Genomic DNA, 27627 nt, shown 5'->3' on the forward strand with positions numbered 1-27627 from the left:
GGCGACTGGAATTTGCGTCCTGGCGCCTGGGTTACACCACAGCAGTGGTCAGTATCCTCCCATGTGTGTGGAATAGTGTCAGGCTATCCAATAATAGAGGCCGCAGCTTTGCGGCCTGCTGGAGCGGGATACACGCTCCTATGTGCAAACCGGCGCCCTCTGGTGGACGGTGCTGTGATGAGCGCGGCTTGCTATCACTGCCCGCCCACCTCCGACATCATCTTCCCAGGTTGACAGGGGTTGAGGTTGCGGGCTTGATTGGTCGCTCGCCGCTGAGTGGACGGAGAGTGCCATCTATCAGTGCCACCTCATCAGTGCCCATCAGGGCAGCCTCATCAGGCACCTGGCCAGTAGTCTGCGGGCAGGGGGCTTATCAGAATCTGGAAGCTCCCTTTAACGAGGGGGGCCCCAATTCCCCCCCTATATAAATGAGTATGGGGTACATGGTACCCCTACCCATTCACCAGTAAAGTGTAAAAAGTGAGTAAAGACCCATCACGATAATTTTTAGTACTTCATTAAAAAATAAATGTCCCCTGGTGTACATCCATGTTCAATCACGACGCCATTCCGACCTGAAAAAGCAAAAAAAAATAGCCACTAGATGACGTTACCGGGTAGCACGCCTCTTAGCTATGTACATCTTTTTTTCAGATTTCTGGCATATGAAGTACAAACGTCTGTATTTGTTTTTCCCCAAAATGTTTTTTTTTTTTTCAATGTTTTTTACATACCGATTGTATGCTCTTCCTATTTTACTACTAATTAAACCTGATGGGAAGATTTTAACACATACTCATTTTATCCAAAACTTTAAAAAAAAAAATAAAAAAAAAATACTGGCTGAGGTTTTGGCTTTTTTCTTTTAAAGTACTATGAATTATGTTAAACGGTAACTCCACTTTTGCACGGAAACAAATGGCAAATTATTATTAAAAATTATTATAAAATCACTCCCATTCACTTTTTACGTGGACACAAACAGCTATTTCTTCAAAATAGCAAATGGTAGGAATCTGCAACAAAGCTTGTTAAAATCCCTGCAATGTACATAGATCACCCAGAGGGGAATGTGTTTTTTTTTTTTCTCAACAAAAGTGGAGTTGCTCTTTAAGGCTCTATATAAATGTGATTATTATAGTGTTTTTCAAAAAGCTATTGCAGCAATTTTTTTTTCATAACTGGAATGTACAGTAGTTCTAGACAGTTTTTGTAATGGTGTTGTGTCATTGTCTTGCAGCTGTACTATGGACCGTGGACCATCTTAAAGGCAAAGTAGAGATCCATGTGGAGGATGGGAAGGAGACTGTCCTGCGAGAGTCAGAGTAAGTGTCAGCTCTTTGCCATTATGAACGTCCCTATTATTTTACTTGATCTCAGTTGTGCTGCTAATCATGTCTGATGTGAACGATGACATGGGGCCTGGTACACGTTCCTCACACCATTGTGTGCTCCCCGGAAGAATATACTCATCTGAATGGCTCCCGAGAGTTCTTGTTGGCACTCCACTGTGGCATGGTTGAGCATTGCCTGTGGCATTTAATTTGTGATGATATGGCAAATGCACATCTTACTAGCCAACCCTGCTGAGAGAATGCATGACATCCAGGCTCATAACGGAGCGGGGACTGCTTATGGTGGGTGAGCTCTACTTTTTTTTTTTTTTTTTGCACGCTTAAAGGGGCTGTAAAGTCAGAAGGTTTTTTTATCTTGATGCATTCTATGCATTAAGATAAAAAAGCCTTCTGTGTGCAGTAGCCCCCCTCGGCCCCCCTAATACATACCCGAGCCCCCTCTTTGTCCGGCAATGTCCATGAGTGTCTCGGCCTTCCGAGACTCTACCTCCTAATTGGCTGAGACACAGCAGCGGCGCCATTGGCTCCCGCTGCTGTCAAAGTCGGCTAGCCAATCAGGAGAGAGAGGGGAGGGGCAGGGTCTCGCCTCCATGTCTGAATTGACACAGGGAGCTGTGTTTTGGCTCGGGTGCCCCCATAGGCAGCTGCTTGCTGTGGGGTGGGGTGGGGGGGGGGTACGAGGGAGGGGCCAGGAGCACAGAATTGGCACCCGAGAAAAGGAGTCGGGTTGTTCTGTGCAAATCCACTGCACAGAGCAGGTAAGTATAACATGTTTATTTTTACAGAAAAAACAAAGACTTTACAACCACTTGTGAGGCATTCGGTTACTCTTGGCGTTAACTACCGCCTCAGCCTGTGCCCCATACGTTTCCTACAAAAATGGAACGAAATAAAGGCTAGATAATTCTACAATTTAATTAAAGCACAGCTCCAGGCTATTTTTTAAAGTGTTTGTAAAGTTGTAAAGGTTTTTTATCGTAATGAATTCTATGCATGAAGATAAAAAGCCTTCTGTGTGCAGCTGCCCTCCTCAGCCCCCCTAACTCTTACCTGAGTTCCCTCTGTCCAGCGATGTCCATGAGTGTCTCAGCCGTCTGAGATTCTCTTTGCTGATTGGCTGAGACACAGCAGTGCCGTTAGCTCCTGCTGCTGTCAATCAAAGTTGGCTAGCCAATTAGGGGATAGAGGGGGTGGGGCTGGGTCGGGGCTCTGTGTCTGAATGGACACAGGGAGCTGTGACTCGACTCGGGTACCTCCTATAGCAAGCCTCTTGCTGTGGGAGCACTGAACAGGAGGGAGGGGCCAGGATCACAGAAGAGGGACCCAAGAAGAGGAGGATCAGGTCTGCTCTGTGCAAATCCACTGCAACAGAGCAGGTAAGTATAACGTGTTTGTTCTTTTTATAGAAAAAAAAAAACGAGCCTTTACAATCACTTTAAGTCCTCCAGCAGCAGTGAGAATAAAAGAAAACAAAAATGTTTTTTTGCTGCAGTACCCAACTTTATACCGTAATGGTATAATTTACTTTGGACACCAGATCTCCTCCAGTCTTCTGGACCCAGCATCATTAAGCCACATTCACATGGGCATATGTGTATTTTCTGCACCAGTGGTGGCCTTTAATGCAGGGCGCACAGGCAAAACACCCCCCCCCCCCCCCCCCATCCATGCATCCGGCCCCCTAATCCACATGCAGGGTGCCGAACACATGGATTCCAATTGGGGGTAGGCTCGGGGAGCAGAGCACTGCGCCCCAAGCCCTCCTTGTTGTTTGACAATAGCAAATGATATTCGCCATCATTTTCCTGATTCTTTCCCCGGCCAATCAGGAAGAGGGAGGAGACCTGTTTCCCGATTGACGAAAGAAGAAGCATTCCAATTGATCTAGGAGGAGGAGGGAGGAGACGCATGGCGGAAGACGTCATGATACAGAGGAGGAGACGCAGGGGAAGTCGCTTCATAGATGACCTGACTGACCGGACCGGGGTGGGGGCGCCAACGTGGTGAGGGGAGCGGAGTGGGAGACCCGACCAACCGGTGGGGCGGCTGTGGGTGCTTTGCTGCCAACTTTTCTCCGCACCCCCCACCACCAGGCACCACTGTTCTGCACTGAACGCAGGTTCTTGCTGGCAGGCAGAGCTAGCAGAACATCATATGTAAAATAAGCCTCTAATGTACTTGTATTTAGATCTGTACAATTTAAATGCATATGCACTAAAAATCTGCAGACCTGTATGGCCCTGGACGCAGCAGTGTCCCTTTTTTTTTTTTTTCTTTTTTTGTGCGGTTAAACGTATTATTTATTATTAGTGTGCATTCTTGCAGTTATTTGGGCAAATTGGTTACTATCATTTTGTGTTTAGATGTGTACAAAACTATCTGCTGTACCTCTAAACAGTGTGTTTTTTTTTTTTTTCTGCCCTTGTGAATGAGCCCTTTCTCAGGAGATTGAAAAACTCTTATCAGTGCAGGGTGTCATGGATCTACACTCTGAGGGGTGTCATTATGGCTCCCGGCACAATAATGATGCAAAGCGCAGCACTAATATCATCACTGCTCTTTGGATCATTGAGGATCCTCCCTCTGCAAGACAGGTGAAGAAAAAAAGAGAGACCCCATGCATCCGATGATCCAAAGATGGTTGAAATTGCACGAAAATTGTTAATTTGAACAACTAACATTTATTTTTGGTTCTTGATGCATGATTAAAATAAGATGCGTGGATCTATCTGCAGTAGTAGTGCAGTCAGTTTTCATTGAGGTTGATGGATGGTCAGTGAATATTTTGCTGTCATCTTATAGTTCTCAGACTCCAGTGCTGAGATTTCAGTTTCGTCCACATGGATATAATGAGTGCGTGTTATAGCTGTACTCCGGTATTATTCTAGATTATTATTGTAGTACTGATAATCCATAGGATGCCGTCAGACTCTGTAATCTAATGCTAACCAGTGGGTATATCTTGCTGGAGTCCTTAGGAGATTTATGAAACCAGCACCTGATTGAACATTTCTGCAGCCATGCAAACTTATAATAACTGTGACTGGGGTAGACCCATATTATCCGGGGATTTTTTTTTTTTCTCTTGCAGTGGAGTAACCTTCAATGATGTGAACTCCATTATCCGGTACCTGGCCCGACTTGCTCCAGAAGCTGGACTGTACGGCTCAAATCTGATGGAGCAGACAGAGGTATGAGAAGCGTATGAGCAATGGTTGCATGACTGCATATTTACAGGCCTCTGGGCTTCTTTATAGATTTATTTTGGAAGGTAAACTAATTTGTTTTATGAAAACTGAAACCGAGAAACGAGTCCTGTTTTAATTCCTGTCTGTGCCCCTGCTCAAGAGATTCATCTTATCCCCGATAATATTGTCACATGGCAGAGAGAGATGAATTGTCACGAAAGCAACAACTGAGGCAAAGGCTGATTGTGACTTCTTTTCCTATGACCACTCTGTAAGACTGGACTTCTGTTGGCTTGAGAGTGTTTTCTTCTCATTTTCTGTTCTATCTTCAGGACGGGAAGTGAAGAGAAATCTTGCAAAAAAAAAAAAAAAGTGAACTTTTCCCTATTCTGGAAAAAAGGCTTTACATTTTTAAGAAGGTAAAATAACAATTCATGAGAAATAGAGGCTTTTTTTTTTTTTTTTTTTTTTTAAATCTTTATTTCTCGTTTTTCATAACAAATCTTTTCCCGCCAGGGGCAATTCAAGGTACAAAACAATTTATAAACTCAGAAATTAGACAAACTTAACCCCTGGAACCCCCCCCCCCCTGCCCTCCCCACCCACCACACCCCCCCACCCCGCAGGACGTGGCTCGTTTAGGTACGAATCACATCTAAGTCGCTCCTATCGGACTATAAATCCCTTTCTTGTTATATCAATTTATGTAATCTCCTTTAAGTAAGACCATGATCCTTTAAATTTGATCCAGCCTGACCACTTCCCTGTATGCTCCGAATCCTCGTCAGGTTCCATTCCCCGCCGATCTAGACACTCGACATTAAATATTTCATTGAGGCCAAAGAGCCAATCTCGCGTATTGGGGCTCGATGGTTTCCCCCAGTTTAAGGCGATCTGCCTCTTGGCCTCATCTAATATTATAGGGACCAGTGAGGATCTATAACTCTTAACTGATTCCTGAGTCCCATGGAGGAGGCAAGCCCATGGATCTTCCTCAATTTCCCTCCCAGTAATGTCCTTTGTCAATGACAGAATTTTTTTCCAGAAGGCCTTTATGCTGGGGCATTCCCACCAGATGTGGGCCATTGTGCCCACAGTTGAGCACCCCCTCCAGCAGGTGTTAGCCTTTGTTCCATCCATTTTACTTACTCTGTCAGGGGTGGCGTACCATCTCGCTAAAACTTTGTATAGAATTTCCGTTCTCCTATTATCTAATGAAGTGTAGTGAGCCAATCTCAAAATTTTTTCTACCATATTCCTGTTACACTGTGTCCCCAGTTCCTGCTCCCACCTTTTAACATGTGGAGGCACTACCCCCTCCTGCTCTGCTCCCAATATTCTATATATTTGGGCAATAACACCCCCTGCGTGCTCTTTCGTACAGAGTTGCTAAGCGGTCTAAGCTCTTCCATACTTCTGAGTGGCTTCGGTAAGTTGCCAATAAAATGGGAGAGCTGGAGGTACCTCCATCTATCAATCACCCAGAGTTCTGAATCTCTACTCAATTCCGTGAAAGTGCGTATTTTACCCTTATCAGTGAAGTTTTTCAATTGAATGGAATCCTCCTTTAACCAATTCCCCCCCACCTCCCTCCTCCCTGGTTCAAAAAATAAGTTGTTTTTCATGTGTATCAACGGTGAGTTATATGTCCATTTGTGCTGTGTATGCATTTTATCCCAATGTTTAAGGGTGTTTTGCATTAATGAAGATGTGTTGGTGCTAAGTGCTCTAAATTTTGGAGGGTTCCATAGTGACTGTGCTAGATTATTATTACTTAAAGAAAACTCGATGTCCACCCACCGTTTATCCATCCCTTTCTTACTCCATTCCGTGACCCGTGAAAGCACCACTGCAATATAATACCTATTTAAGTCTGGTACTGCTATTCCCCCTTTTTTTTTTTTACCTCTGCTCAGTGTTGAAAAGGCAATACGTGGTTTTTTGCCACCCCAGACAGCTTCACTGATTAACTTCCTCAAAGCCTTCAGATAATACCTTGGTAAAGGGATCGGCAGCAGTTGGAATTTATACAGGATTTTCGGGGTAATCATCATTTTAACCGTATTTGCTCGTCCAAACCATGAGAGCGGCCTAGATCGAAGTCTTCTAACCTCTTGCCTAATATCATCTAACAATGGTATATAATTTTTTTGAAATAACTCTTTAATGGTATTGGCTAGCATAATTCCCAGATACCTAATCTCTCTCTTCCAGGGAAAGGGAAACACTGCAGCTAAATGGGCTTCTTCCTGCTTAGGTAGGCTGATGTTTAAGATTTCGGACTTACCGGGGTTTATTTTAAAATTGGAGACTTCTCCATATGTTCTGAGGATACGGAGCACATTAGGGAGTGTTATCCTGGGGTTTGTGATAAAGAATAGAACGTCGTCGGCGAATGCCGACAACTTATGCTCCTCAGTTCCCACCCTCACCCCGCTACAGTCCGGACTGTTCCGAATGGAGGCCAGGAGAGGTTCGAGAGACAGGATGAACAGGAGGGGGGAGAGCGGGCAGCCCTGCCTTGTACCGTTTACCATCCCGAAAGGTTTAGAGATAGCTCCGTTCACCCTTACTACTGCTGTTGGGCTACTGTATAGGACCTTGACCCAGGAAATAAACCTGGGCCCGAACCCCATGGCTTCCAGAGTATTCATCAAGAACCCCCAGTCTACCCTGTCGAACGCCTTTTCGGCGTCTATCGACAGGAATAGAGCTGGGGGTCCCCTGCATCTACAGAACTCCGAGAGCAGGACTGCCCGCACCCCATTGTCCCTGCACTGTCTTCCAGGGACGAAGCCGGACTGGTCCGGGTGCACCAGATCCACCATGTATCTCCTCAGTCTATTGGCCATGACCTTGGCGTATAGTTTAACATCTGCGTTTAGCAAGGAGATGGGCCGGTAGCTGGAGCATAGCCCGGCATCCTTCCCTTCTTTCAGTATCAGGGTTATCGTGGCGGACAATGCCTCGCCTTCCATCTCACACCTGGTGCCCAGTTCATTCCTATATTGACACAACCTGGGGACCAGTATGTGTTTCATTTTCTCTAAATAGATAGTGGAGAAACCATCGGGGCCAGGGCTCTTACCCTTCGGGGAATCTCTTAGAGCTGATATGATTTCCTCTTCCTCGATTGGTTTTTTCAGGCAGTCCCTATCCTCAGTGGGCAGCATCTTTAAACCAGCTTCTTTTAGGAATTCCCTGCTCCTGGCTGCCCGGGCCCTAACTTCCCCCCTCTTTTGCCCTAGAGAGTAGAGATCTGCGTAAAATTTTCTAAACTCCTCTGCCATGCCTCCGCTGGTCGCTATCTCTTTCCCTCCTGAGCTTTTTATTTTATCGATAAAATTCCGCCCTCTTTTTTTCCTTATTAATCTGGCTGCTTGATTTATTTGCCCAGAGGTATTTATCCCTTGCTATTAAATTGAAGGTTCTCCTGGCGTCCTGCTCCATCATGTCCCTCAACTCCTCTCTCCTGGCAACCAATAAACGGTAACAGTCCTGATCCTGCCCATTGGTCTTTTTATGTGCTTGTTCCAATCCGAATAGGGCCTCGATCAATTTTTCCCTTTCTTCCTTCCTTTTCTTTTTCCGGCCTGCACCTATGGCTATAAGGGTCCCTCGGATGTAAGCTTTGTGCGCCTCCCATAGAATAGCAGGAGATACCTCTCCCGTATCATTTGTCTTGAAGAAAAAATTCACCTCGTTCTGGATCTGCTCTACCACTTCGGGATCTCTGAACAAATCCTCGTTCAGCTTCCACGAGAACGGACTTGTCACCACTTCTGGTAACTTCATCCTCATCGTAACTGGGGAGTGGTCTGAGAGGGACATTATCTCTATTTTGGTTTCTAAGACCTCCTCCAATAAATTATGATCCACAAGAATGTAGTCCAGTCTAGAGTACGTCCCGTGCACAGGGGAGAAGAAGGTGAAATCCCTTTCTTTGGCATGTTGCACTCTCCACACGTCCATTAACTAGCTGTGGAATAGTTTTCGCCTAATTGCCCCTAATGACACCTTCTTTATCCCCTGGGCACGGGACGCACTATCTAGGACAGGGTCCAAGCAGAAGTTTAAATCTTCCGCTAAGATCACCGCCCCTTCTCCGAATGCTAGTAACTTCTCCAGAACTTGTCCCAGGAAGATAGTTGGGCTTCTGTTAGGGCAGTAGACATTAGCCAATGTAAACGATCTTGGTCCAATTGAACCTTTTAAAAAAATATACCGACCATCAGGGTCTACCAATCTATCCCTCACCGAGAAATTCGATGCCTTGGACAGCCCTATGGCGACTCCCCTTGACCCCTTGGTAGGGGAGTCCCCATATACCCATTGAGGGATCCTAGAGGAGAACAACCTGACCCTTGTGTCGTGAGTCAGCTGGGTCTCCTGTAAGAAGACTATATCCCCGCACAGGAGACTCAGTTCCCCCATTATTTTGTGTCTTTTCCTTGGTGAGTTTAACCCTTTAACATTGTAGGATATAAATTTGATCTCAGGCATAACTAATAGGGCGAACGTTCGCCTCTGTCTTCTGCTCCTCTCGAACACATCCTGCAGGCTCCCCCGCCCACCTCTGATCCCTCCCCCCACCTATACCCCTCCACCCCCTAACTCCCCTTCCCTTCCCCCTCCACCCCGTCACCCCCCCACCACCCCATGGCGCTCATTTCGCCAAAAGCCCGCCCATATGGAAATTTACCCATTCCACACTGCAGGGCTTCTCTCTCAGGGGTGAGCTCCAGCACCGGCCTCCATCACCCACCCCCCCAAAGGGGGGGGAGGCATAGGAGATGGAAACACGAAGCGCCCCCCTCGGAGATGTACCTCAACTCCCACTGCTCCCCTCCCGCCCAGACCCTGAACATGTTTTTTCCTTCTTTTTCTTTTCTTTTCTTTCCCTTCCCTTCCTTTTCCTTTTCTCCCCTCTCCTTCTCCCTTTCCCTTCCTTCCTCTTCTTCTCTCCCTTTTCTCTTCTATTCTATTTATTCAGGGCTGTCCAGCGGGCGGCCCCTCCCTAACCCCTCCCATTATTCAGTGTCAGCCAAAATCCCAAAATGCATTAGTCTCGTGCCTCTGAAGAATAAACGTCCCTTTAAAGGTGAATGGTGGAGGGAGGAGGCGGAGAAGGAGAGAGAGAGAGGGAACGGGAACGAAACACAAAAACAGATCAAACCAAAAAAAAAAAAAAAGAGAAAAACCCCCTCCCCCGCTACCCCCCCCCGCACACTCTCCTCACTCCTCATGCGCCCCCCCCCCTCATTCCACCAACGATAACTATAACAAGTCAGGGACGGGAATGCCCAGATTGTTACAGAAGTCCTGCATTTCTTCCATGTATCTCATTCTGTAGGATCTTCCGTCTTTAGTTACTATCAGGGATGTTGGGAACCCCCAGCTATATTTTAGATTTGACCTCCTGAGTTGATCAAGAATTGGTCTCATCCGTCTTCTCCTCTCCAGGGTGCCAGCCGAAAGATCCGTAAATATCTGCAGCTCTCTGTCTTCGTAGTTTATTGGAGGGGCCCCCTTTAATTTTTTCCATATTATTTCTTTGTCCTCGTATTGATGAAATTTTACTATGACGTCCCTGGGGGTGTCTTGCTTTATATGTGTGGGCTTCCTTATTCTGTGGACCCTATCGATCCTTAATACTTCGTCTTCTCGTCTACCCAGCAGAGGGTTGAAGATCTTCCTCATCTTCTCTCCCAAATCTTCGTTTTGTTGTTCCGGGATAGATCTAATACGAAGATTTTGTCGACGGCTCTGGTTCTCCTGTTCTTCCAGTCTAAACGTCAGTAGACGATTTTCGTTTTGTAACTTCCTGACTTGTTCTTTTAAATCTGAAATGTCCTTGGCTTGGAGGCCTGAGGCCTCTTCGGCTTCCTCCAACCTACGGAGGAGATGACCCATGTCGGAGCGGACATTTGAGATCTCTGCTTTTATCACACTTTCTAGTTTATTTTCCAGTTTGGTGAGCATTTCGCTCATGTCTAACTTGCTCGGGGCTAGGGCCATCATTCTCTGCTCCTCAGCCGTGCTGCTTGCGGATGCCCCCTCCAGGACCGGCTCTTCGTGAGTTCTGTCACCCTGTCCCCCCTTTTGTTTCTGTTGCTCCTTCTTCTTTGCACCTGTGTGTTTCGCCTCCATTCCTGGGCTCTTTATACTTGCCTCTTTTAGGTATTTTTGTATGGAGCTAGTATTTAAACTCTCTCTTGAGCTATGAGGTTCTGTTGTTCTTGATGACCGACCTCTCATGCTTCCGATCCCAATCCCGGTTCACCCCTAGTGGTGACTGGGTGCTAAGAAGTATCCCCGTCGCCCCGCTTGACGCTTTGCTCTTTTGGGGTCCCCCTCCCTCCTCAGACAGTATGGGAGAGGGTCCGCTGTACCTCTGGGTTCTATATACTGTGTAGGGTCCCTGCGGTGACTATGCCGCTTTCTTCCTCCTTCCAGGCCGCCCGATACCTTGGGTGGTTATCTTATGACTGCTTCTCTTTGTGGGTCCGCTCCCCAATCTGGGACCGTACTTGAAAAGATAAATGGGAGCCCCCCACAGAAAAGGGAAAAAACAAAGAGGGGGAGGGGTGAGGGGGGGGGATAGGGCCCTCTCTACAACCTCTCAGCCCCTCGGCTCAGGTGTCTCCCCTGGTTTAATTGGCGGGGGGGGGGAGAACCAGAGGGCCCCCAGTGATCCAGTCCTTTTTAAACTGGGCTAATACCAGGAAAACAATGCGCCCCAGTTGATCCCGCTTTCCTGGTCACCCTGACTCACTTCAGGTTTTCCCAGTTAGCCCCGTACTGTTCGTTCCAACATTTGTCAGTAGTGATCCAGTTATATCAAAGAGGCTACCTTGCTTCTTCTTGTACCGCTGAGCGCTACACTGAGTCCTTTAGATCGTAGGTCTTGCTCTCTGTTGCAGCGTCCCGCACTCGGTTTGAGTAATCAGCAGTAACTCCGTTCTGTGTCCCTTCTGTGGGAGGCTCATAGATCACTGGGGCTGTCAGCTGCACGCAGCGCCGAGCTGAGGAAGGGAGAGGGCACATCCAGCCGGTCCTGCCTGTTATCCATGGCGGATGGGTGCTACCGCCATAGCTTCAGTGGTCTTAGCGGGAAGGGGAAGCGGTGTAGGAGGAGAGCCGGACGCTCAATCATATGCCGGTCACTCGCGGTCTCTCACCCCGCACGGCATCTCCGAGCTCATGGACGCCTCGTCTCCCACCTCCCGTGGAGCCGGCGCTAGGCCCCTCCCCTGTGCTGACGTCAGACACACATCACGTCCAGAAATAGAGGCTTTAACCACTTCAGCTCCGGAAGGTTTTATCCCCTTCCTGACCAGTCCATTTTTTGCATTACGGCACTGCGTTACTTTGACAATTGCGTGGTCATGCGATGCTGTACCCAAATAAAATTGATGTGTCCCCCCCCCCCACAGATAGAGCTTTCTTTTGGTGGTATTTGATCACCTCCTGCGGTTTTTATTTTTTTGTGTTATAAACAAAAAAACTATTTATGGAAAAAAAAACTATTGTTTACTTTCTGCTATAAAACATCAAATTTCTTCATCAGTTTAGGCCAATTTGTATTCTGCTACATATTTTTGGTAAAAAAAATCCCAATAAGTGTATATTGATCGGAAAACTCTGCACAAAACTTTTATAGCGTCTACAAACTATGGTATAGATTTATGGACTTTTTTATTTTTTATTGTTTTTTATTAGTAATAGAGGAAATCAGCGATTTTGCTGCGGACAACTTGGACACTAGGTGACACTTTTTGGGCACCAGTGACACCAGTACAGTGATCAGTGCTAAAAAAAAAAAAGCACTGTCACTGTATAAATGACACTGGCAGGGAAGGGGTTAACAGGGGCAATCAAAGGGTTAACGTTGTTGGCTGGGTGTACTTTTTTAGACCTCTTTCACACTGGGGCGCTTTGCAGGCGCTACAGCGCTAAAAATAGCACCTGCAAAGCGCCCTGAAACAGCCGCTGCTGTCCCTCCAATGTGAAAGCCCCGAGGGCTTTCACACTGGAGCGGTGTGCTGGCAGGATGCTGAAAAAAGTCCTGCTAGCAGCATCTTTAGAGCGGTGAAGGAGCGGTGTATACAGCACTCCTAAACCGCTCCTGCCCACTGAAATCAATGGGGCAGCGTGGCTATACCGCTGGCATAGCGCTGCTGCAGCGGTGCTTTGTGGGCGGTTTTAACCCTTTTTTGGCCGCTAGCGGGGGTTAAAACCGCCCCGCTAACGTCCGAATAGCACCACTAAAACGACGGTAAAGTGGCGCTAAATATAGCGCCGCTTTACCCCCGCCCCGTGTGAAAGGTGCCTAACTGTGGACTGACTCGAGGAAGAGACTCATCTGTGTTCCTGATTAGCTGGAATCACAGATCTCTGTCTCTCTCTCTCCACCCCTCCTGACAGGACGACCGCCGTTCTGTCTCACCAGCGAATGCTCGCGGGATGGCCGGCTGCCGCTGGACCCGCTGATTGGCTCCCACTGTGTCCAATCACAGCAGGAGCATGGCTCCGGCGGCGCATGCGCCCCAGAGCCGTTGGAAGAAATCACGTACAGGTATGTGATTTTGCGCTAAAGAGCCGCCCTGCTGCAGTATATGTACGTAGGGCGGTTCTAAATCGTTTAAAGAGTTCAATGTCCATTTCATGTTTAAAAATACCAATTCCTCACCTGTGGGATACTCAAAAATAATAATGAGAAAATGGGGTACATAAAAAAAATTGCCGTTATAAGAGTCTTGCATCTTAGTAAATGGACCTGCAGTTTACTCTTCAATAGTACTGTATATTTGTCCCAAAATCTTTTTATCTATCATTTTGCGACCACTGTCGGGGATCTTTTTTGTTCCATTGGTGAGTTTTTCTTTCACTGTTCTCTTTTTTTTTTTTTTTTTTGTTTTGTTAACCGGTTCAATACCGGGCAATTTCACCCCCTTCCTTCCCAGGCCAATTTTTAGTTTTCAGCACTGTCGCACTTTAAACGTCAATTGCGCGGTCGTGCGACGTTGTACCCAAAAGAAATTGACGTCCTTTTTTTCACCACAAATAGAACTTTTTTTTGGTGGTATTTGATCGCCTCTGCGGTTTTTATTTTTTGCGCTATAAACAAAAGAAGAGCGACAATTTTGAAAAAAACACAATATTTTTTACTTTTTGCTATAATAAATATCCCAATTTTTTTTTTTTAAAACACATTTTTTCCTCAGTTTTGGCCGATACGTATTCTTCTACATATTTTTGGTAAAAAAAATCGCAATAACCGTATATTGATTGGTTTGCGCAAAAGTTATAGCGTCTACAAAATACGGGATAGATTTATGGCATTTTTTTAAAAAAAATATTTTTTAATTTTTTTTAGCGGCGATCGCAATTTTTTTTGGTGACTGCGACATTATGGCGGACACATCGGACACTTTTGACACATTTTTGGGACCAATCACATTTATACAGCGATCAATGCTATAAAATTGCATTGATTACTGTGTAAATGTGACAGGCAGTGAAGGGGTTAACCACTAGGGGGTGGGGAGGGGTTAATATGTTTCCTAGGGAATGATTCTAACTGAAGGGGGAGGGGACGCACTAGGGGAGGAGACCGATCTGTGTTCCTCCGTTCTGGGAACACAGATCGCTCTCCTCAGAGCTGACAGGCTGTGGATCTGTGTGTTTACACACACAGATCCACATGCCGGCCCGGTTAACGGGCAATCGCGGGTGCCCGGCGGACATCACGGCCACCGGGTACACGCACCGGGTCCCGAGGAACGCGGCGGGCGCGCGCGCGCGCCCCCTAGACGGCCGGGAATCCCAGGACGTCATATGACGTCCACCCAGGATGGGAGATCCCATCTGTGGACGTCATATGACTATGGGCGGGTAGGGAAGTGGTTAAGACACAACAGGGCATGTCTATTGACCGCACAAAACTCAGTCAAATCTCACTGAATTGACCTTGTTGTCAAGGTGTTTTTTTAAAAATTGAATTAATAAAGGAGCCAGGTGCAAAATTGTTGATTGGGTGCCAGCTGGCACGGGAGTTTCTTTTATTCACACTGTTTAGCATGGATGGGCGGCAAAGTGGTGTAGTGGGTAGCACTTTCGCCTAGCAGTAAGAAGGGTCGCTGGTTTGAATCCCAACCATGACACTACCTGCCTGGAGTTTGCATGTTCTCCCTGTGCCTGCGTGGGTTTCCTCCCACACTCCAAAGACATGCTGGTAGGTTAATTGGATCCTGTCTAAATTGTCCCTAGTATGTATGAATGTGAGTTAGGGACCTTAGATTGTAAGCTCCTTGAGGGTAGGGACTGATGTGAATGTACAATGTATATGTAAAGCGCTGTGTAAATTGACGGCGCTATATAAGTAACTGAAATAAATAAAAAAATAAAATCTATTTGATTTCTGTTGTTCAGCCTGTGGGCTCAACAAAAGATATCTACATGTACATATACATGTATGGCCGGCGTTAGGCAGTTGTCACAGAAACAAGTATTCCCATTGTAAGAATTTCTGTTCTAGTGATAACCCAAAACTTAGCATTTTCCTAATTTTCAGTTCCCATAACAATGGTCACTTTAAATGTTACTTCCATCCAGAAAAATGTAGATTCCACACCAATGCGATATTTGATTTTGTGAATTGAACTTTATGATGCAAAAATTGCCATGGGGCGAAACGTCAAAGATGTGTAAAACAGATCTCACAGGTTTGTGTGGTGAGTTCTGTAAGTAGTGGGGGAAGATTGCCGTAACACCCCCGAGTTGTGCAGTGCTGAGCCTGGCTGACAGCTCTGTCTGTATTCAGGAGATTCTACTTTGGGAGCACAGCTGTTCTGCCACGTTTGCTCAGCTGCTGGGGGGGCTCTTGGCTGGTTTATCCTGCTCTGCGTAACTTGATTCTTTTTTTTTTTTTTTTAGATGCATCTACAATAGAAACATAGAAAAGTGATGGCAGGAAAAAAAAAAAAAACAAGTGGTCCATCGAGTCTGTCCATTTTTTTTTTTTAATACATTATTTTCCTTTTTCTTCCTTCTTTTACTTTTTTTGTTGTCTGCAAATAGATCGTTTGTCCCAAGCATGTTTGAAACCACTTACTGTTGAATGACTCACTACCTGTGTTGGAAGTCTAGTCCAAGCATCAACTACCCCTTCAGTAAAATAATACTTTTTAAGATTAGTTTTGAACAATACCAAGGCACTTAAAGCTAAACAGTCAAAACTGAGTTTAAAGCGATACTAAAGTCTTGTGTTTTTTTTTTTTTTTTTCAGTAAAAATAACAGCCCGGATCCTCCTCTTCTTGGGTCCCTCTTTGGCTCTCCTGGCCCCACCCTTCTGTTGAGTGCCCCCCACAGCAAGCAGCTTGCTATGGGGGCACCATTCAGATACGGAGCTGTGGCCCAGTCTTGCCCTCTCTCTATCCTGATTGGCTGACTTTGACGGCAGTGGGAGCCAATGGCACCGCTGCTGTGTCTCAGCCAATCAGGAGGGAGAATCTCGGACAGCGGAGACACTTGTGGACATCTCTGGACAGGGATGGGGCTCCGATAAGTATTAGGGGGGCTGCTACACACAGAAGGCTTTGTAATGGATTTTAGGCATTAAGATAAAAAAAAAGACTTCTGCCTTTACAACCACTTTAAGCAAAATCTGGGTATCCATTTTAAAGGGACACAGCCACCTTACCAAAAGTCTACCAAAAGGTGGTTACTTTGCCATCACTCCCCACTGCTCCTTCTTCCCTCGCTGTCTGTGACAATACCAGGGGGCAGGAGTGCTTCAGAAGCATGGGCAACAAGATTGGGCAAGGTGACAGTGTCTTTATAAGTTATATTGCTTTCCTGTGAGATTTTTTTGCTCCCTTTTTAGCTGTAGTTACTCTTTCTGTATTCATCTGACTTTAGTCAGGCAGAAGATGGCCCAAAGTCTGAAAATTGCTTAATTGTGAATTGTCTGACCTCACTTTCTCCCAGCTTCCAAGTTTGCAGGTCAGGCAGTTGACAGAACAGTGACTGTCAGATTTCATGTAATGCCTGGTACACACGATCAGATTATGAGACGAATGATCGTCCGTTTTTTTTGTTGTTGTTTTTTTTTGCATGCTGGTCTCCTATCAAAAAAAAATAAGTTACTAAAGTTACTAAAACTCTCATACGACAGAATAAAAATTCAGAAGTGATGTAATGTATTTGTAACGGAAATTGTATGATCTGATAACGTACGAGAATTTTTTTTTGTGCTGGTCCCATCGGCTAATTTCGAATGAATTGTGATCAGCTCTCGAAAGATGCGTGCTAATGATCAGATTATCGTACGATCGATTTGAAAGTGTTTTTTTTTTCTGATCGTGTGTACGGGCCTTAACTCTTCACCCCCAACTCAGACTAAAGTGTTAGACACATACAGAATAAATAATACTAGATAAAGAGGCATTAGGTAAGCCTGCACAGTTATAATTTTAGTTCTAAATGTTCATATTCTTCCATTGGTCAAGTTGTGACTGGTTCTTAAGTATATTTTAAAACCGTATTGAAACAGTTGTAATTTTTTTAAATATTTCTTACTAAAATAATATACATCTTATTAAGGCTGAAAGAACTAATCGATAATTAATCGATTATGAAATTAATCGATTACTATTTTCATAATCGATTAATCGGCCAGTAACATAATGGGGTTAAGAAAAACTAAAATGAGCCCTTTATAGTACAAAAAGAGCAAATAATCACTACTGTAAATATTACTTTCACAGTTCTACAGTATAAAAATTAAACCCTTACAGTAGTGATTATCTGCTTTTTTTGTACTATAAAGGGCTAATTTTAGTTTTTTTTTAACCCCATTATGTTACTAAACGTCTTAGACCTGGTTGCACTACGGTTCAATTACATGGTTTCCTATGGGACACGTTCGCATCTATGCTTTTTTTTTTTTTTTTTTTTTTTTTTTTTTTTTTTTTTTTAGCAGCTGCATATTTGGAAAGGGTCAGGGACTTTTTTTTAGCGCAAAATGGTGCTTTTTTGGTTCAATATACTTCAATGGAGAAGCTGCAGAAAAGCATGTTATGCGTTTTTGCAGAAATTTGTGTTTTTTAATCTGTCCAACAACAAGTTGGCCAAAAAAAATGCAAAAATCAAAAAGCACCGCAGAAATAGATCAAAAGCAAACTGCATAGGTGTGTACCGAGCCTTATGCTGGCCACACAGATCAATTTTCAGACAAGAATATTCAGACGGAATATCTTTGTACATTCGCTGAATGAAATAATGTTTGAAATTTTCACTTGTTTTTAACATTCCGTTTTTAAAATGAACGCAAACCACATACACCGTCTGAAAATTCCTTTGACCAAGAAGTTTTCTATTATTTCCAAATTGTCACCATAGTTGAAAATGAATGTCGATTTGACCCCACTAACGATTCGAAAATTGAAGTAACGTTCTTAAAATGCCTTTTTTTTTTTTTTGAAGGAAGACATTGTTTGTTTTTTGAATAAAAAAAAATTTGATCTCTGAGTCTGATGATATTTACCAGATTCACCCTCTAATAGTATATATCCTCCAATAGCATATACAGTACATCTCCTCTAATAGTATATCTCTTCTGTCAATTATTCTTAGAGTGGATTAGATATTTTGCTCCCTAACCATATAGTTATTTATGTTTACCACTGCATAGAGATATTTAACAATAAATTGCCTTTTTTTAAAACTTTACATATTAACTAAATTATACACCACACTTTTTTTTTTTTTTAAGCTTATTAATCGAAACAATAATCGGCCAACTAATCGATTATGAAAATAATCGTTAGTTGCAGCCCTACATCTTATACTTACCTGCTTTGTGCAAGGGTTTTGCACAGGGAGGCCCCTTACCTCCTCTTCTGGGTTCCCTCTGCTGGCGCTCCTGACTCCTCCTCTTCTCCGTGTGCCACCATAGGAAGCCACTTTCTATCGGGGAACATGTACGGGCTTGCTCCCGAGCTGGCCTGTGTGCATCTATAGGGACACGCTTGGCGGCTTATAGAATGCATTAATGTAAAAAAAACTTTAACTTCTTTTATTCTACCTTTTTATATTCTCTTCCCATAAACGTCTGCATAGCAGAAATCGGACAGATTCATTTTAAAACTGAGCTCCTAGAATACTAGTATACAAATTAAAGCGAGCGAAAAAAAAATGCCCTTTCAGTGGTCCTCCATGTACTTTTGGAGTTAAAGTGATTGTAAAATCTTGTTATATTTTCTGTTATACTTGCCTCCTCTGTGCAGTGGTTTTGCACAGATCAGCCCAGATCCTCCTCTTCTTGGGTCCCTCTTCAGCTCTCCTGGCCCCTCCCTCCTTTGGAGTGCCCCCACAGCAAGCAGCTTGCTGTGGGGGCACCTGAGTCGAGTCAAAGCTCCCTGTGTCCATTCAGACACGGAGCCCCGCTTCGGCCCTGCCCCCCTCTCTCTTTTGAGGGGCTAACTGACTTTGACTGCATTTGGAGCCAATGGCACCGCTGCTTTGTGTCAGCCAATCAGGAGGGGAGTCCCTGATGGCCAAGGAACTTGTGGACATCGCTGGATGGAGACGGGGCTCAGGTAAGTATTAGGGGGTGCTGGAGGGCGGCTGCTGCACACAGAAGGTTTTTTATCTTAATGCATAGAATGCATTAAGATAACAAAAATGTTCTGCCTTTACAACTCCTTTAAATGCTTGTTAAATCTACTAGAGGAAGAAGCTGTTATACTTAGCTTATTACATGTTCTGGCAGACTTCGCTCTTCTTTCTGAACCTCAAGGTTTTGGGTGGCAGTCATCTTCATGTACGGTACAGGGCTGCTAGATCTGCATTTTATGTGATGACATCATAGTGTGACTGTTGGCCAAAGCACCTTAGAGACGAGGCTTCAGGGAAGCATTGCACAGCATAGAGGAAGCCTCCCTGAGTAAGGAATAAGGCAAGTATTACACTTTATTCCTCTACTCCATGGGTCACAAATCCACTTGAGAAACTACAAGTCCCATCATGCCTCTGCCTGTGGGAGTCATGCTTGTAACTGTCACCCTTGCAATGCCTCATGGGATTTGTAGTTTCGAAAAAGCTGGAGGGCCACCAGTTTGAGACCCCTGCCCGTGTACTCCTAAACTTACCAAACACTTAGCTCTTTAGGGTGGTGAGGCTCCACTGCAAGGGTATGTATGTATAGATATCTATATATCTATCTATATATAGATATCTATATATACATTTTTTATTATGTACAAAATGGGGCATGCCCCCTTAGAGATAGCGAGGCAGCATTTGCTATGTTTCTTGAATAACCTTTTTGCACATGCTAGGGTTAGTTTATGATGTGCTGATATTGATTCAGCCAATTTGAAATGGATTATAATTGCAGTTAAACATCAGCACTATAATATGATTTATGCTGCTTTATTATATTATTATTACATCGGTTGCTTAAAACCGTTGTATGCAAATTTTAGTCCAGTAGCTCCATATCCGAAGCTATATCTGTCTAATCTAAACCCACAATTCTGGATGTACAGTTGGCTACAGAAGAATGATTTGGGGATGTCTGCACCCACTTTCTCTAAATGGGAAATAAAGCCCTTGTTTAATGGCGTTGTGAAAGTACTGGCATGCAAAGAGCTTATTGCTAAGAGACCCTGTCATTGTAAATACCTTTTCTTTTGTTGTACCAGAAAGCTGATTCCTTTATGAGAAATGTTAAAGTCTTCGATCTTGAACCCTGATTTATGGCTGGACATAGATATAACACAGTGCTCTACAGATTTATGCAAAACCTTTTGTACAAGCAGTCCAAACTTTTTTTTTTTTTTTTTTTAATAGTACCGATCCTTGCTACCAGAAAATTGTTTGCAAAATGCACATGCAGGTAATAACAAAAATATACGTCCAGGTACAGGAAACCTTTACATGTTTTATGTTCTAGTATTTGAATTTCTTGAGATTTCAAAGTACTCCCAAAAGGTCATTATTACAATGGAAAAAAAAAAAACCTGACCTTTTATCATTCTGACTGTGGGTGTGGGGATCTGCACTACATAAACCTTATATAAAAGACTGAACGTTGGTCTTGTCTTTTAGGTCAACCACTGGATGGAGTTCAGTCAGACCCGTCTTCAGGATAAGACCAGTTTCCCTGCTGCTCTGCAAGAACTGAACCACTGCCTCTCCCTCCGGACCTACTTAGTAGGGGACTCCCTGACGCTCGCTGACATCAGCGTCTATTCCTCCTTGGCAGGTACTGGGATACCATAATGTAGATTAGGGAACAAGGGCTAAACGTTTAAAGCTACACTCTAGGGAAAGTAAAAGATCTCCCTTGCAGTGGGGCTGCCCCAATACTGCAGAGGTTAAATGCTCGTTTAGTTTTAGTTTTATTTACTGATCACAGAGGCTCTTTCTCTTGGTTGTCAGACCAGTCCCTGCTCCCTATTCTCCCCTTTGCTGTGGCAGATGCATGTCCTTTTGGGTCAAGTAGAATACAGCGTCCCTAGCCCTGTACTGGAAGTAAGGATGCTGACGGACGTTCCAGTGCCATACAGGAAGCAGCAGATAGTGCTAGCTGCTGGGGAAACAGAGGATGGAGTAAATTGGGCTCTTTTTACACTGGCGGAGTCCGCCAGCAGATCTGCCCGCTCAGCAGGGGATCTCTCCACAGATCTCCGCTGAGCTGGAGGATGACAGATCCGTGTCCGCTCCACCGATACAGAACAGACACAGCCTGCTGTTCTCTCTGGGGCGGTCGGATGGAAACAGACTGCCTGTATAGGATCGGCTCGGATGTCGGTGGGTGTCAGCGAACACATGTCAGTTGACACCTGCTGTTCCATAGCGAGCAATGGATGGTCCAATTGGGTCCACCTGAAAAAGGGACTTCACTCAGATTTATACCATCTAGTGAGGAGGCCGGGCTTTTACCTTCATTACCCTGCCCCTTTAGAGCCCATTCCATTTCCGCTGTCTCCATTTATGCAGATGACCCTGCCCCAGCAGATCCAAGTTACTTTCCACTTTTTTAACTTTGCTTTAAATATAATTAAATGACAAATGCTTACCTAACTAGGGACGTTTCTCCCTGGTTCTACGTAGTGTTAAATACGGAAGTTTACTCTTAGAAATGTTCCTTCTACTGTACAGTTACCACTAGGGTTGCACTGATACCAAGCATTTGCATGAGTACTTGTACTCGTGCAAATGCTCCGATGCCTAATCCGATACCTGTGCAGCCTTAGAGATAATCGGTGCGGCGGTGGGGGCAATCACAGATCTCCCTGTATGGCTTTCAATAAAGCAGCTGACCGCCGCTTCTCCTTCTCTCCCTCCCGCAGCTTTCAGCTGCTTTATTGAAAGCCACACAGTGTGAGATCGGTGGTTGTTACTGCCCCCACCGCCGCACGATCACCTTCGACTCCCCTTTATCCTACTCCGGGTACCCCTCGGTGCTCTCCTCCGGGTCCCCCCCGTTCCAGATATGTCAGGATGGAGAAAGGAGCCGGTATATATGTCATTTACGGGTTCCTTCCTCTTCTGCAGTGATTACGATGAACTGTGTTTACGATGCTTGGAGAGGAGCCTCTGTTTCCTGTCCATTCATCTTCAGTGCAGCTGAGACTACAGAGAAAGGAACAAGGAATCTGTGTCCTTAGTCCCTTTCCCTGTCTCAAAGGGCAGATGTCAGGGGTCTGTTTAGACCCCTGATATCTCACCAAAGTCCCCCCCCCCCCAATCGGCCGATAAAAATAAATATATAAAAAAAAGAATTTTAATAAATATTTAAAAGTTGCATTGTAAAAAAAAAAAACACAGACACTGTCCAATAACCCTCCCCCTCCAAAAAATAAAGCATTGTAAAAAAAAAAAACACAAAAAAAATATAAATTGTAAAAAAAAAAATTTGTAAAAAAAACAAAAACCTACTGACACAGTCCACACCTCCATCAGTGCCTATTAGTGCTGCATATTAGTGTCACTGTCACATGACAGTAAAAAAAAGTATTGGTAATCGGTATCGGCGAGTACTTGAAAAAACTATCAGTACTTGTACTCTGTCTTAAAAAAGTGGTATCTGTGCACCTTTAGTTAACAATATTATCACATTGAATCCCCAAATCTAGAGGGCATGAGCAGCAAAATGCTTGGCAACCCTCTCCAGTGTCACACCAGACCTCCCTGAATTCAGTTCTGAGAATGGGAAGGTAATGTCAATCATGATCATTTCCAGTATAGTCCCTGGTTGGTATATGTTACTGCCTATTGTATTTTCCATCACCCTTTACACTGCTTTACAGAATAATTTCACTAGCGCCCTGTCTTACTCGTGCTCCTTGTTTTGTTATCTTGTGCAGTCAGCAGCTTATGGCAAGCAGAGTTGAAACAGAACAAAGCTGCTGTCAATGTCCGACGCTGGTATATGTTTCTGGAGCCCAGTGTTCCCTTCCGAGGGGAGCTTAGTGTCAGCGTGTCTGCGGTAAGTAAATAGATTATCAATAAATCCACTGCTCCTGCTTCCTGTCAGACTTTGTTCTTGCTGCTCTCCGAATTAAAGGGAAACCATATATAATTTTCTCTATATCTCAACACAGATAAGTGTATATGTCTGTATGTATGTGTATTTTATATATACATATTTATATCACACACTGTATATTCACAATTAAGGCTATATGCACATAAACCGAAAGATATGTATACAATCTTTTGTTTTGCAGAAAAATATTTAACACTAGGTCCAGCTATGATTTCTCAAAACATTGGTTTTGTAAAGGGAGAACATAAGTTATTTGCCTTTAGGCACATCGTTACTGATAGAAACATCAGATTGAGCCCTTTAAATGGGGCAGATGATTCACTGCTTTGATTCATTTACTTGCGTTGACATTTCGGCTTGAGCTGCTGAGCTCTCTGAATAGGCTTTTTAAAACACATGGGGGTAAGTAAGGAGCTTCTATATCATTGAGAGCTGCACCAGCTATCTGCACATGAAAAGATTTACATGCCATATTAATGTGAACAAAATAAGGAGAATGTTCTTTTAAAATTAAATTTTATTAGACTCAATCATAAAAAGACAGACCCAGCCCTGTACTGTGTGTTTTGTTTTTGTCATTTTAAATCAGCAATATGAAGTCTCCTAAATAAGTAAATCTGTGCCTATTCTTCCTAGCCTGCTGAAAAGAAGCAAGATGTTGGAAAGTTTATTGAGCTTCCAGGTGCAGAGGTGGGGAAGGTGGTGGTGAGATTCCCCCCTGAGGCCAGTGGGTAAGTAAGTGTAGGCCCAGCACGTGGCCTCCTATCATCTATTTTTTGCAACCAGGTGCCCCTTTTTTTTAAAAGCCTTTCTTCTGGGCTACTTCTTGTATGTTGTCACTCTGTAATTTGCCTGTCATTGAAAAACTCTGATCATTGATGAAGCAGGAACCATTCAATGAACTCCTGCTGTAAAAGGTTAAGTTGGAGTTTAGGGTTTGTGCTGGGTCTAGAATTATGAATGAAGTCTGCAGCTCTCTTGGTTAGAGACCTGGACTTTTTTTATTCCTTTTTTCAAACCCACCCTTTTGCTGACTGCTAGGGAATAGTCAAGAAGTAGCAGAAGACCGACAGAGAATATAGCAAAAGCAGGGAGATCCTTGCACTGTAGGCCCTCAGGTACAGCTTCCTCTCCAGCAAAGAGTGCAATAAGCAGTACAGTATTGACCTCACCAAATTACTTGATGCAAGCAGGCAGAGGCAGCAGTGCCTTAGATCTTACACTGTATGTACAGCTATGAGGCTCAGGCACTGATATGCCTAGGCACAGCAAGCCTACGCCTATTTTTAAGGAGCATATCATGACAAATGTTATGGTAATCTTTTTAAAGTTTTTTTAATGTTTTAACAACATTTGTGTTTCTACACAGTACAAGTTCAAAATATGAACTCCCTAAAAATACAGCTTTTTTTAAAATTTTTTTTTAATTGCACGCAAAATAGAACTATTTTATATCCAAATGTTATACCACAAGAAGAAACCTAGAAGGCTTGCTAAACATGCAAGTAGCTTGGGGCGTTGTCTTGAAACACACCTTCAGTTCTCAGAAGAGAGGTGATGGCTGCATAGTGAGTTTTATGAGTGAGCTCTGCAGCACTGTCTTTGAAGCCTAACTCCAAGCAATATCTTTTTTTTAGTTGTGCATAGAGCGGGGCCAAGTGCAATATGCATGTCAGGTTTTCACTTTTGTCTGTGAACCCACCGAGGAAATTTTCTTTGATTTTCTATCCCTAAGACAACAATTCATGGATGGTGCCATTGTCGATGGGACAGAAAGACATAGATGGCAATAATAATAATTTTATAATTTTTAATAATAATAATTTTTGTGGGAAAATATGTAACAAAAAAAATAGCTTATACAAATGCTACACAAATCATCTTGTAATTTAATGTTAATATAAATACACAGTGGGTGTACTGAACACCTCCAAAAAATGTTTTTTTCTGCTTGGCTGAAGAACCCTGCACTAAGGGCTCATTTACACTTGCTTCGGCTTCAACACACATTAACGGCTAGTTTACACTTGCTTCAAAACAAGGCTTCGGACAGGCTTTGTTAAAGCTCTCTGAACGCTAGTCAATGCTCCTGTCACTAAATAAAATGGTTAGCTTACAGTCCTGTTTACAATTTGCTTTTGCTTTGCTTCAAAAATTATACCTATGTAGCTTTAGTGGTGCTTCAAAGCCTCCATAGAAGTCTATGGCAAAGCTCGCTCGAAGCCCCACCTTCATTTGAATGACACCTCAAATCGCAACGTGGGTCTGCCGCAATTGTCGCACGATAAATCGCGCTACAATCGCAGCAACACTCATCGCAGGAAGCAAGTCACCCAAAAAAAGTTCAGGAACTTATTTTTTGGGCGACCAGCTTCCTGCGATGCGTGTTGCCACGATTGCAGCGTGATTTATCACGTGACAATCCCGGCAGGCCCGCGGCGTAATTTGAGGTGTAATGCAAATGAATGGCATCTCAAATGCGAGTAGCACGATTTGTCATTCAAACATCAGTGCAAATCTGCCTGGGATTCAAAGCGCTTAAGTGTGAATGCAGCCTAAGGGTAAGTACTTCCAGAGGGATTCAGACACTGCAACTTTTCTCATCAGAACCCTGCAAGTGCATCAGCTGCTTTATAATGACTTGGTCGCTCCTATTCAAAACCAGACTGCACAAGACATAATCTAACAAGGAGTTATTGCTTCAGAGTAGAAAAGGGATAGGTATCTGTAGCAAAGGTTGTTAAAATCCTTGCAAAGTACATTGATCACCCAGAGGGGATTATTTTTTTTTTCTCAACAAAAGTGCAGTTAATCTTTGAAGCCTGGGCACATGAGTTTTGGTGGTTTACTTAGGAGCCGCTTCTCTTTCTTCCCATACCAAGTCAATATGAATACAAATGCTGCTCAAAACTATTCTCTGAGCAATGACAATCTAGATCAAAGCAACTCACAAGCAATTTGAAGAAATTCAAAAGCACATTGAGCACAATAAAATAAACCTTCCCCAGTAAACGAATTGTTAACTCCTAATCCAGCATTTGTAGTTTACAGGTTTCAATGCTGCTAGCTCCTACTCTCTCACAGTTCTGCTTCCCTGAACATCCAGTCTTTACAGAAAAGCATTGAGAGCGTACAGTGCAGTCTCCAGTCAGTCTGTTAGCTTGTAGGAGGAAAAGGGGGAAGCAAGGGAGCGCCTTGCCATGGGGCTGTGTGTTCCTATTGATGTAGTTATAGGGTAAGACGCACCTCCAAGTCCCTGAATGCAAGGCTAACTCCCATAGGATGCTGCAAGAGAAAGGAGTCACCATGAAACAGGAAACCTGGGGCAGCGGTCATAGCACCAGCTAAAACTGGAACATAGGCAAGGGATAAAAGATGTAGTATCTGCATACTCTGTGATTTAAATTAGCTGCTGAAAGTCCCTTAAAACTGAGTGTTTAATATCACTTTAAAGTGTAAGAATCTTTTATAAGTTTTCTCATTATTTTCTCAGGTATCTGCACATTGGACATGCCAAGGCTGCTCTTCTCAACCAGCATTATCAGGTGAACTTCAAGGGGAAACTCATTATGCGGTTTGATGACACCAACCCAGAGAAAGAGAAGGAAGACTTTGAAAAGGTAACGTAAATGGTCATGTTGGTGAAGTTATACTTAAATAGCCCCCCCACCACCAAATTTGAAGCCAAATAGGAGAGGTGTACCACCATCTAAGTGTAGATTTATTTTAACTCTGCGATGCTCGGGTGCTTCCCTGATGAACTCTTCTGCACTTAACCGACTCTCCCTGCATTACCAGCTGATGACTATTTTACTATGGGAGTACTTACAGAACCTGGACTGTTTTAAATGCAGATTGTCATTTTACCCCAGTAAGTGCATTCATGCATGTTTTTATTTGTTATTTTTATACATCTACACTTAGATAGTGGCACCCTGTTATCTTTGTTTTGTATATTTATTAGCAGGATTCATACAAGATCCTGCTCCAGTGAGGTGCTGCAGCCATGTAAAAGTGATTTGCTTTACTTATGTTTGCACTATTCTTGTGTATTGCTTAAATAACCTTAGTTGAGGCCACCTATGTAAATACCCAAGGGCCTATTCCGACTATTTTGTTGCAGTAATGCATGTTACGTGCATTGTTGCAGTGTGTTGATAGTCATTTTGAATAGCACACCAACACACCTTGTCAATAGACATGTGGCACAGCACACTGGAATACACAAAGGTTTGCTAAAAGCCCGGTCAGGCTCTTTCCACCCCAACCTCATTGGTCTTGGCCCACCCCTTTCTTTCAGGGTTTTTCAGTTCTTCCAGTCATGGAGACTAATCATCACATATGGGTGTTACCTAGGGTGGTCTGCATGCAAATGTAGCCTGTCTAGGAACTCCTATTCCTCCAGAGTGACATCCACCAAATAAAGCTGAGTTCCGGGAATTCATAAACTTTGATCAATGTACAGGCATACTACAAGATAAGTCCAAGGAGGTGAAGGTAACCTCCTGTATTTATCTCTAT

General features: G+C 43.9%; 1 protein-coding gene across 4 annotated transcripts in view; it reads left to right on the plus strand.

Moving 5' to 3' along the window:
• The window catches only part of EPRS1 (glutamyl-prolyl-tRNA synthetase 1), a 151055-nt gene that overhangs the window by 22754 nt on the left and 100674 nt on the right, over positions 1-27627 (plus strand). For all 4 annotated transcript variants that reach the window (XM_073628361.1, XM_073628363.1, XM_073628362.1 and 1 more), the window contains exons 2-7: positions 1241-1325; positions 4447-4546; positions 20661-20817; positions 22925-23046; positions 23743-23837; positions 26600-26726. In XM_073628361.1, the coding sequence (XP_073484462.1) occupies positions 1241-1325; positions 4447-4546; positions 20661-20817; positions 22925-23046; positions 23743-23837; positions 26600-26726 (686 nt within the window). The remainder of the gene's footprint in view (positions 1-1240; positions 1326-4446; positions 4547-20660; positions 20818-22924; positions 23047-23742; positions 23838-26599; positions 26727-27627) is intronic.

The sequence above is a fragment of the Aquarana catesbeiana genome, linkage group LG04 (genome assembly GCF_042186555.1).
Source record: "Aquarana catesbeiana isolate 2022-GZ linkage group LG04, ASM4218655v1, whole genome shotgun sequence".
In the NCBI taxonomy this organism is placed as follows: Eukaryota; Metazoa; Chordata; class Amphibia; order Anura; family Ranidae; genus Aquarana; species Aquarana catesbeiana.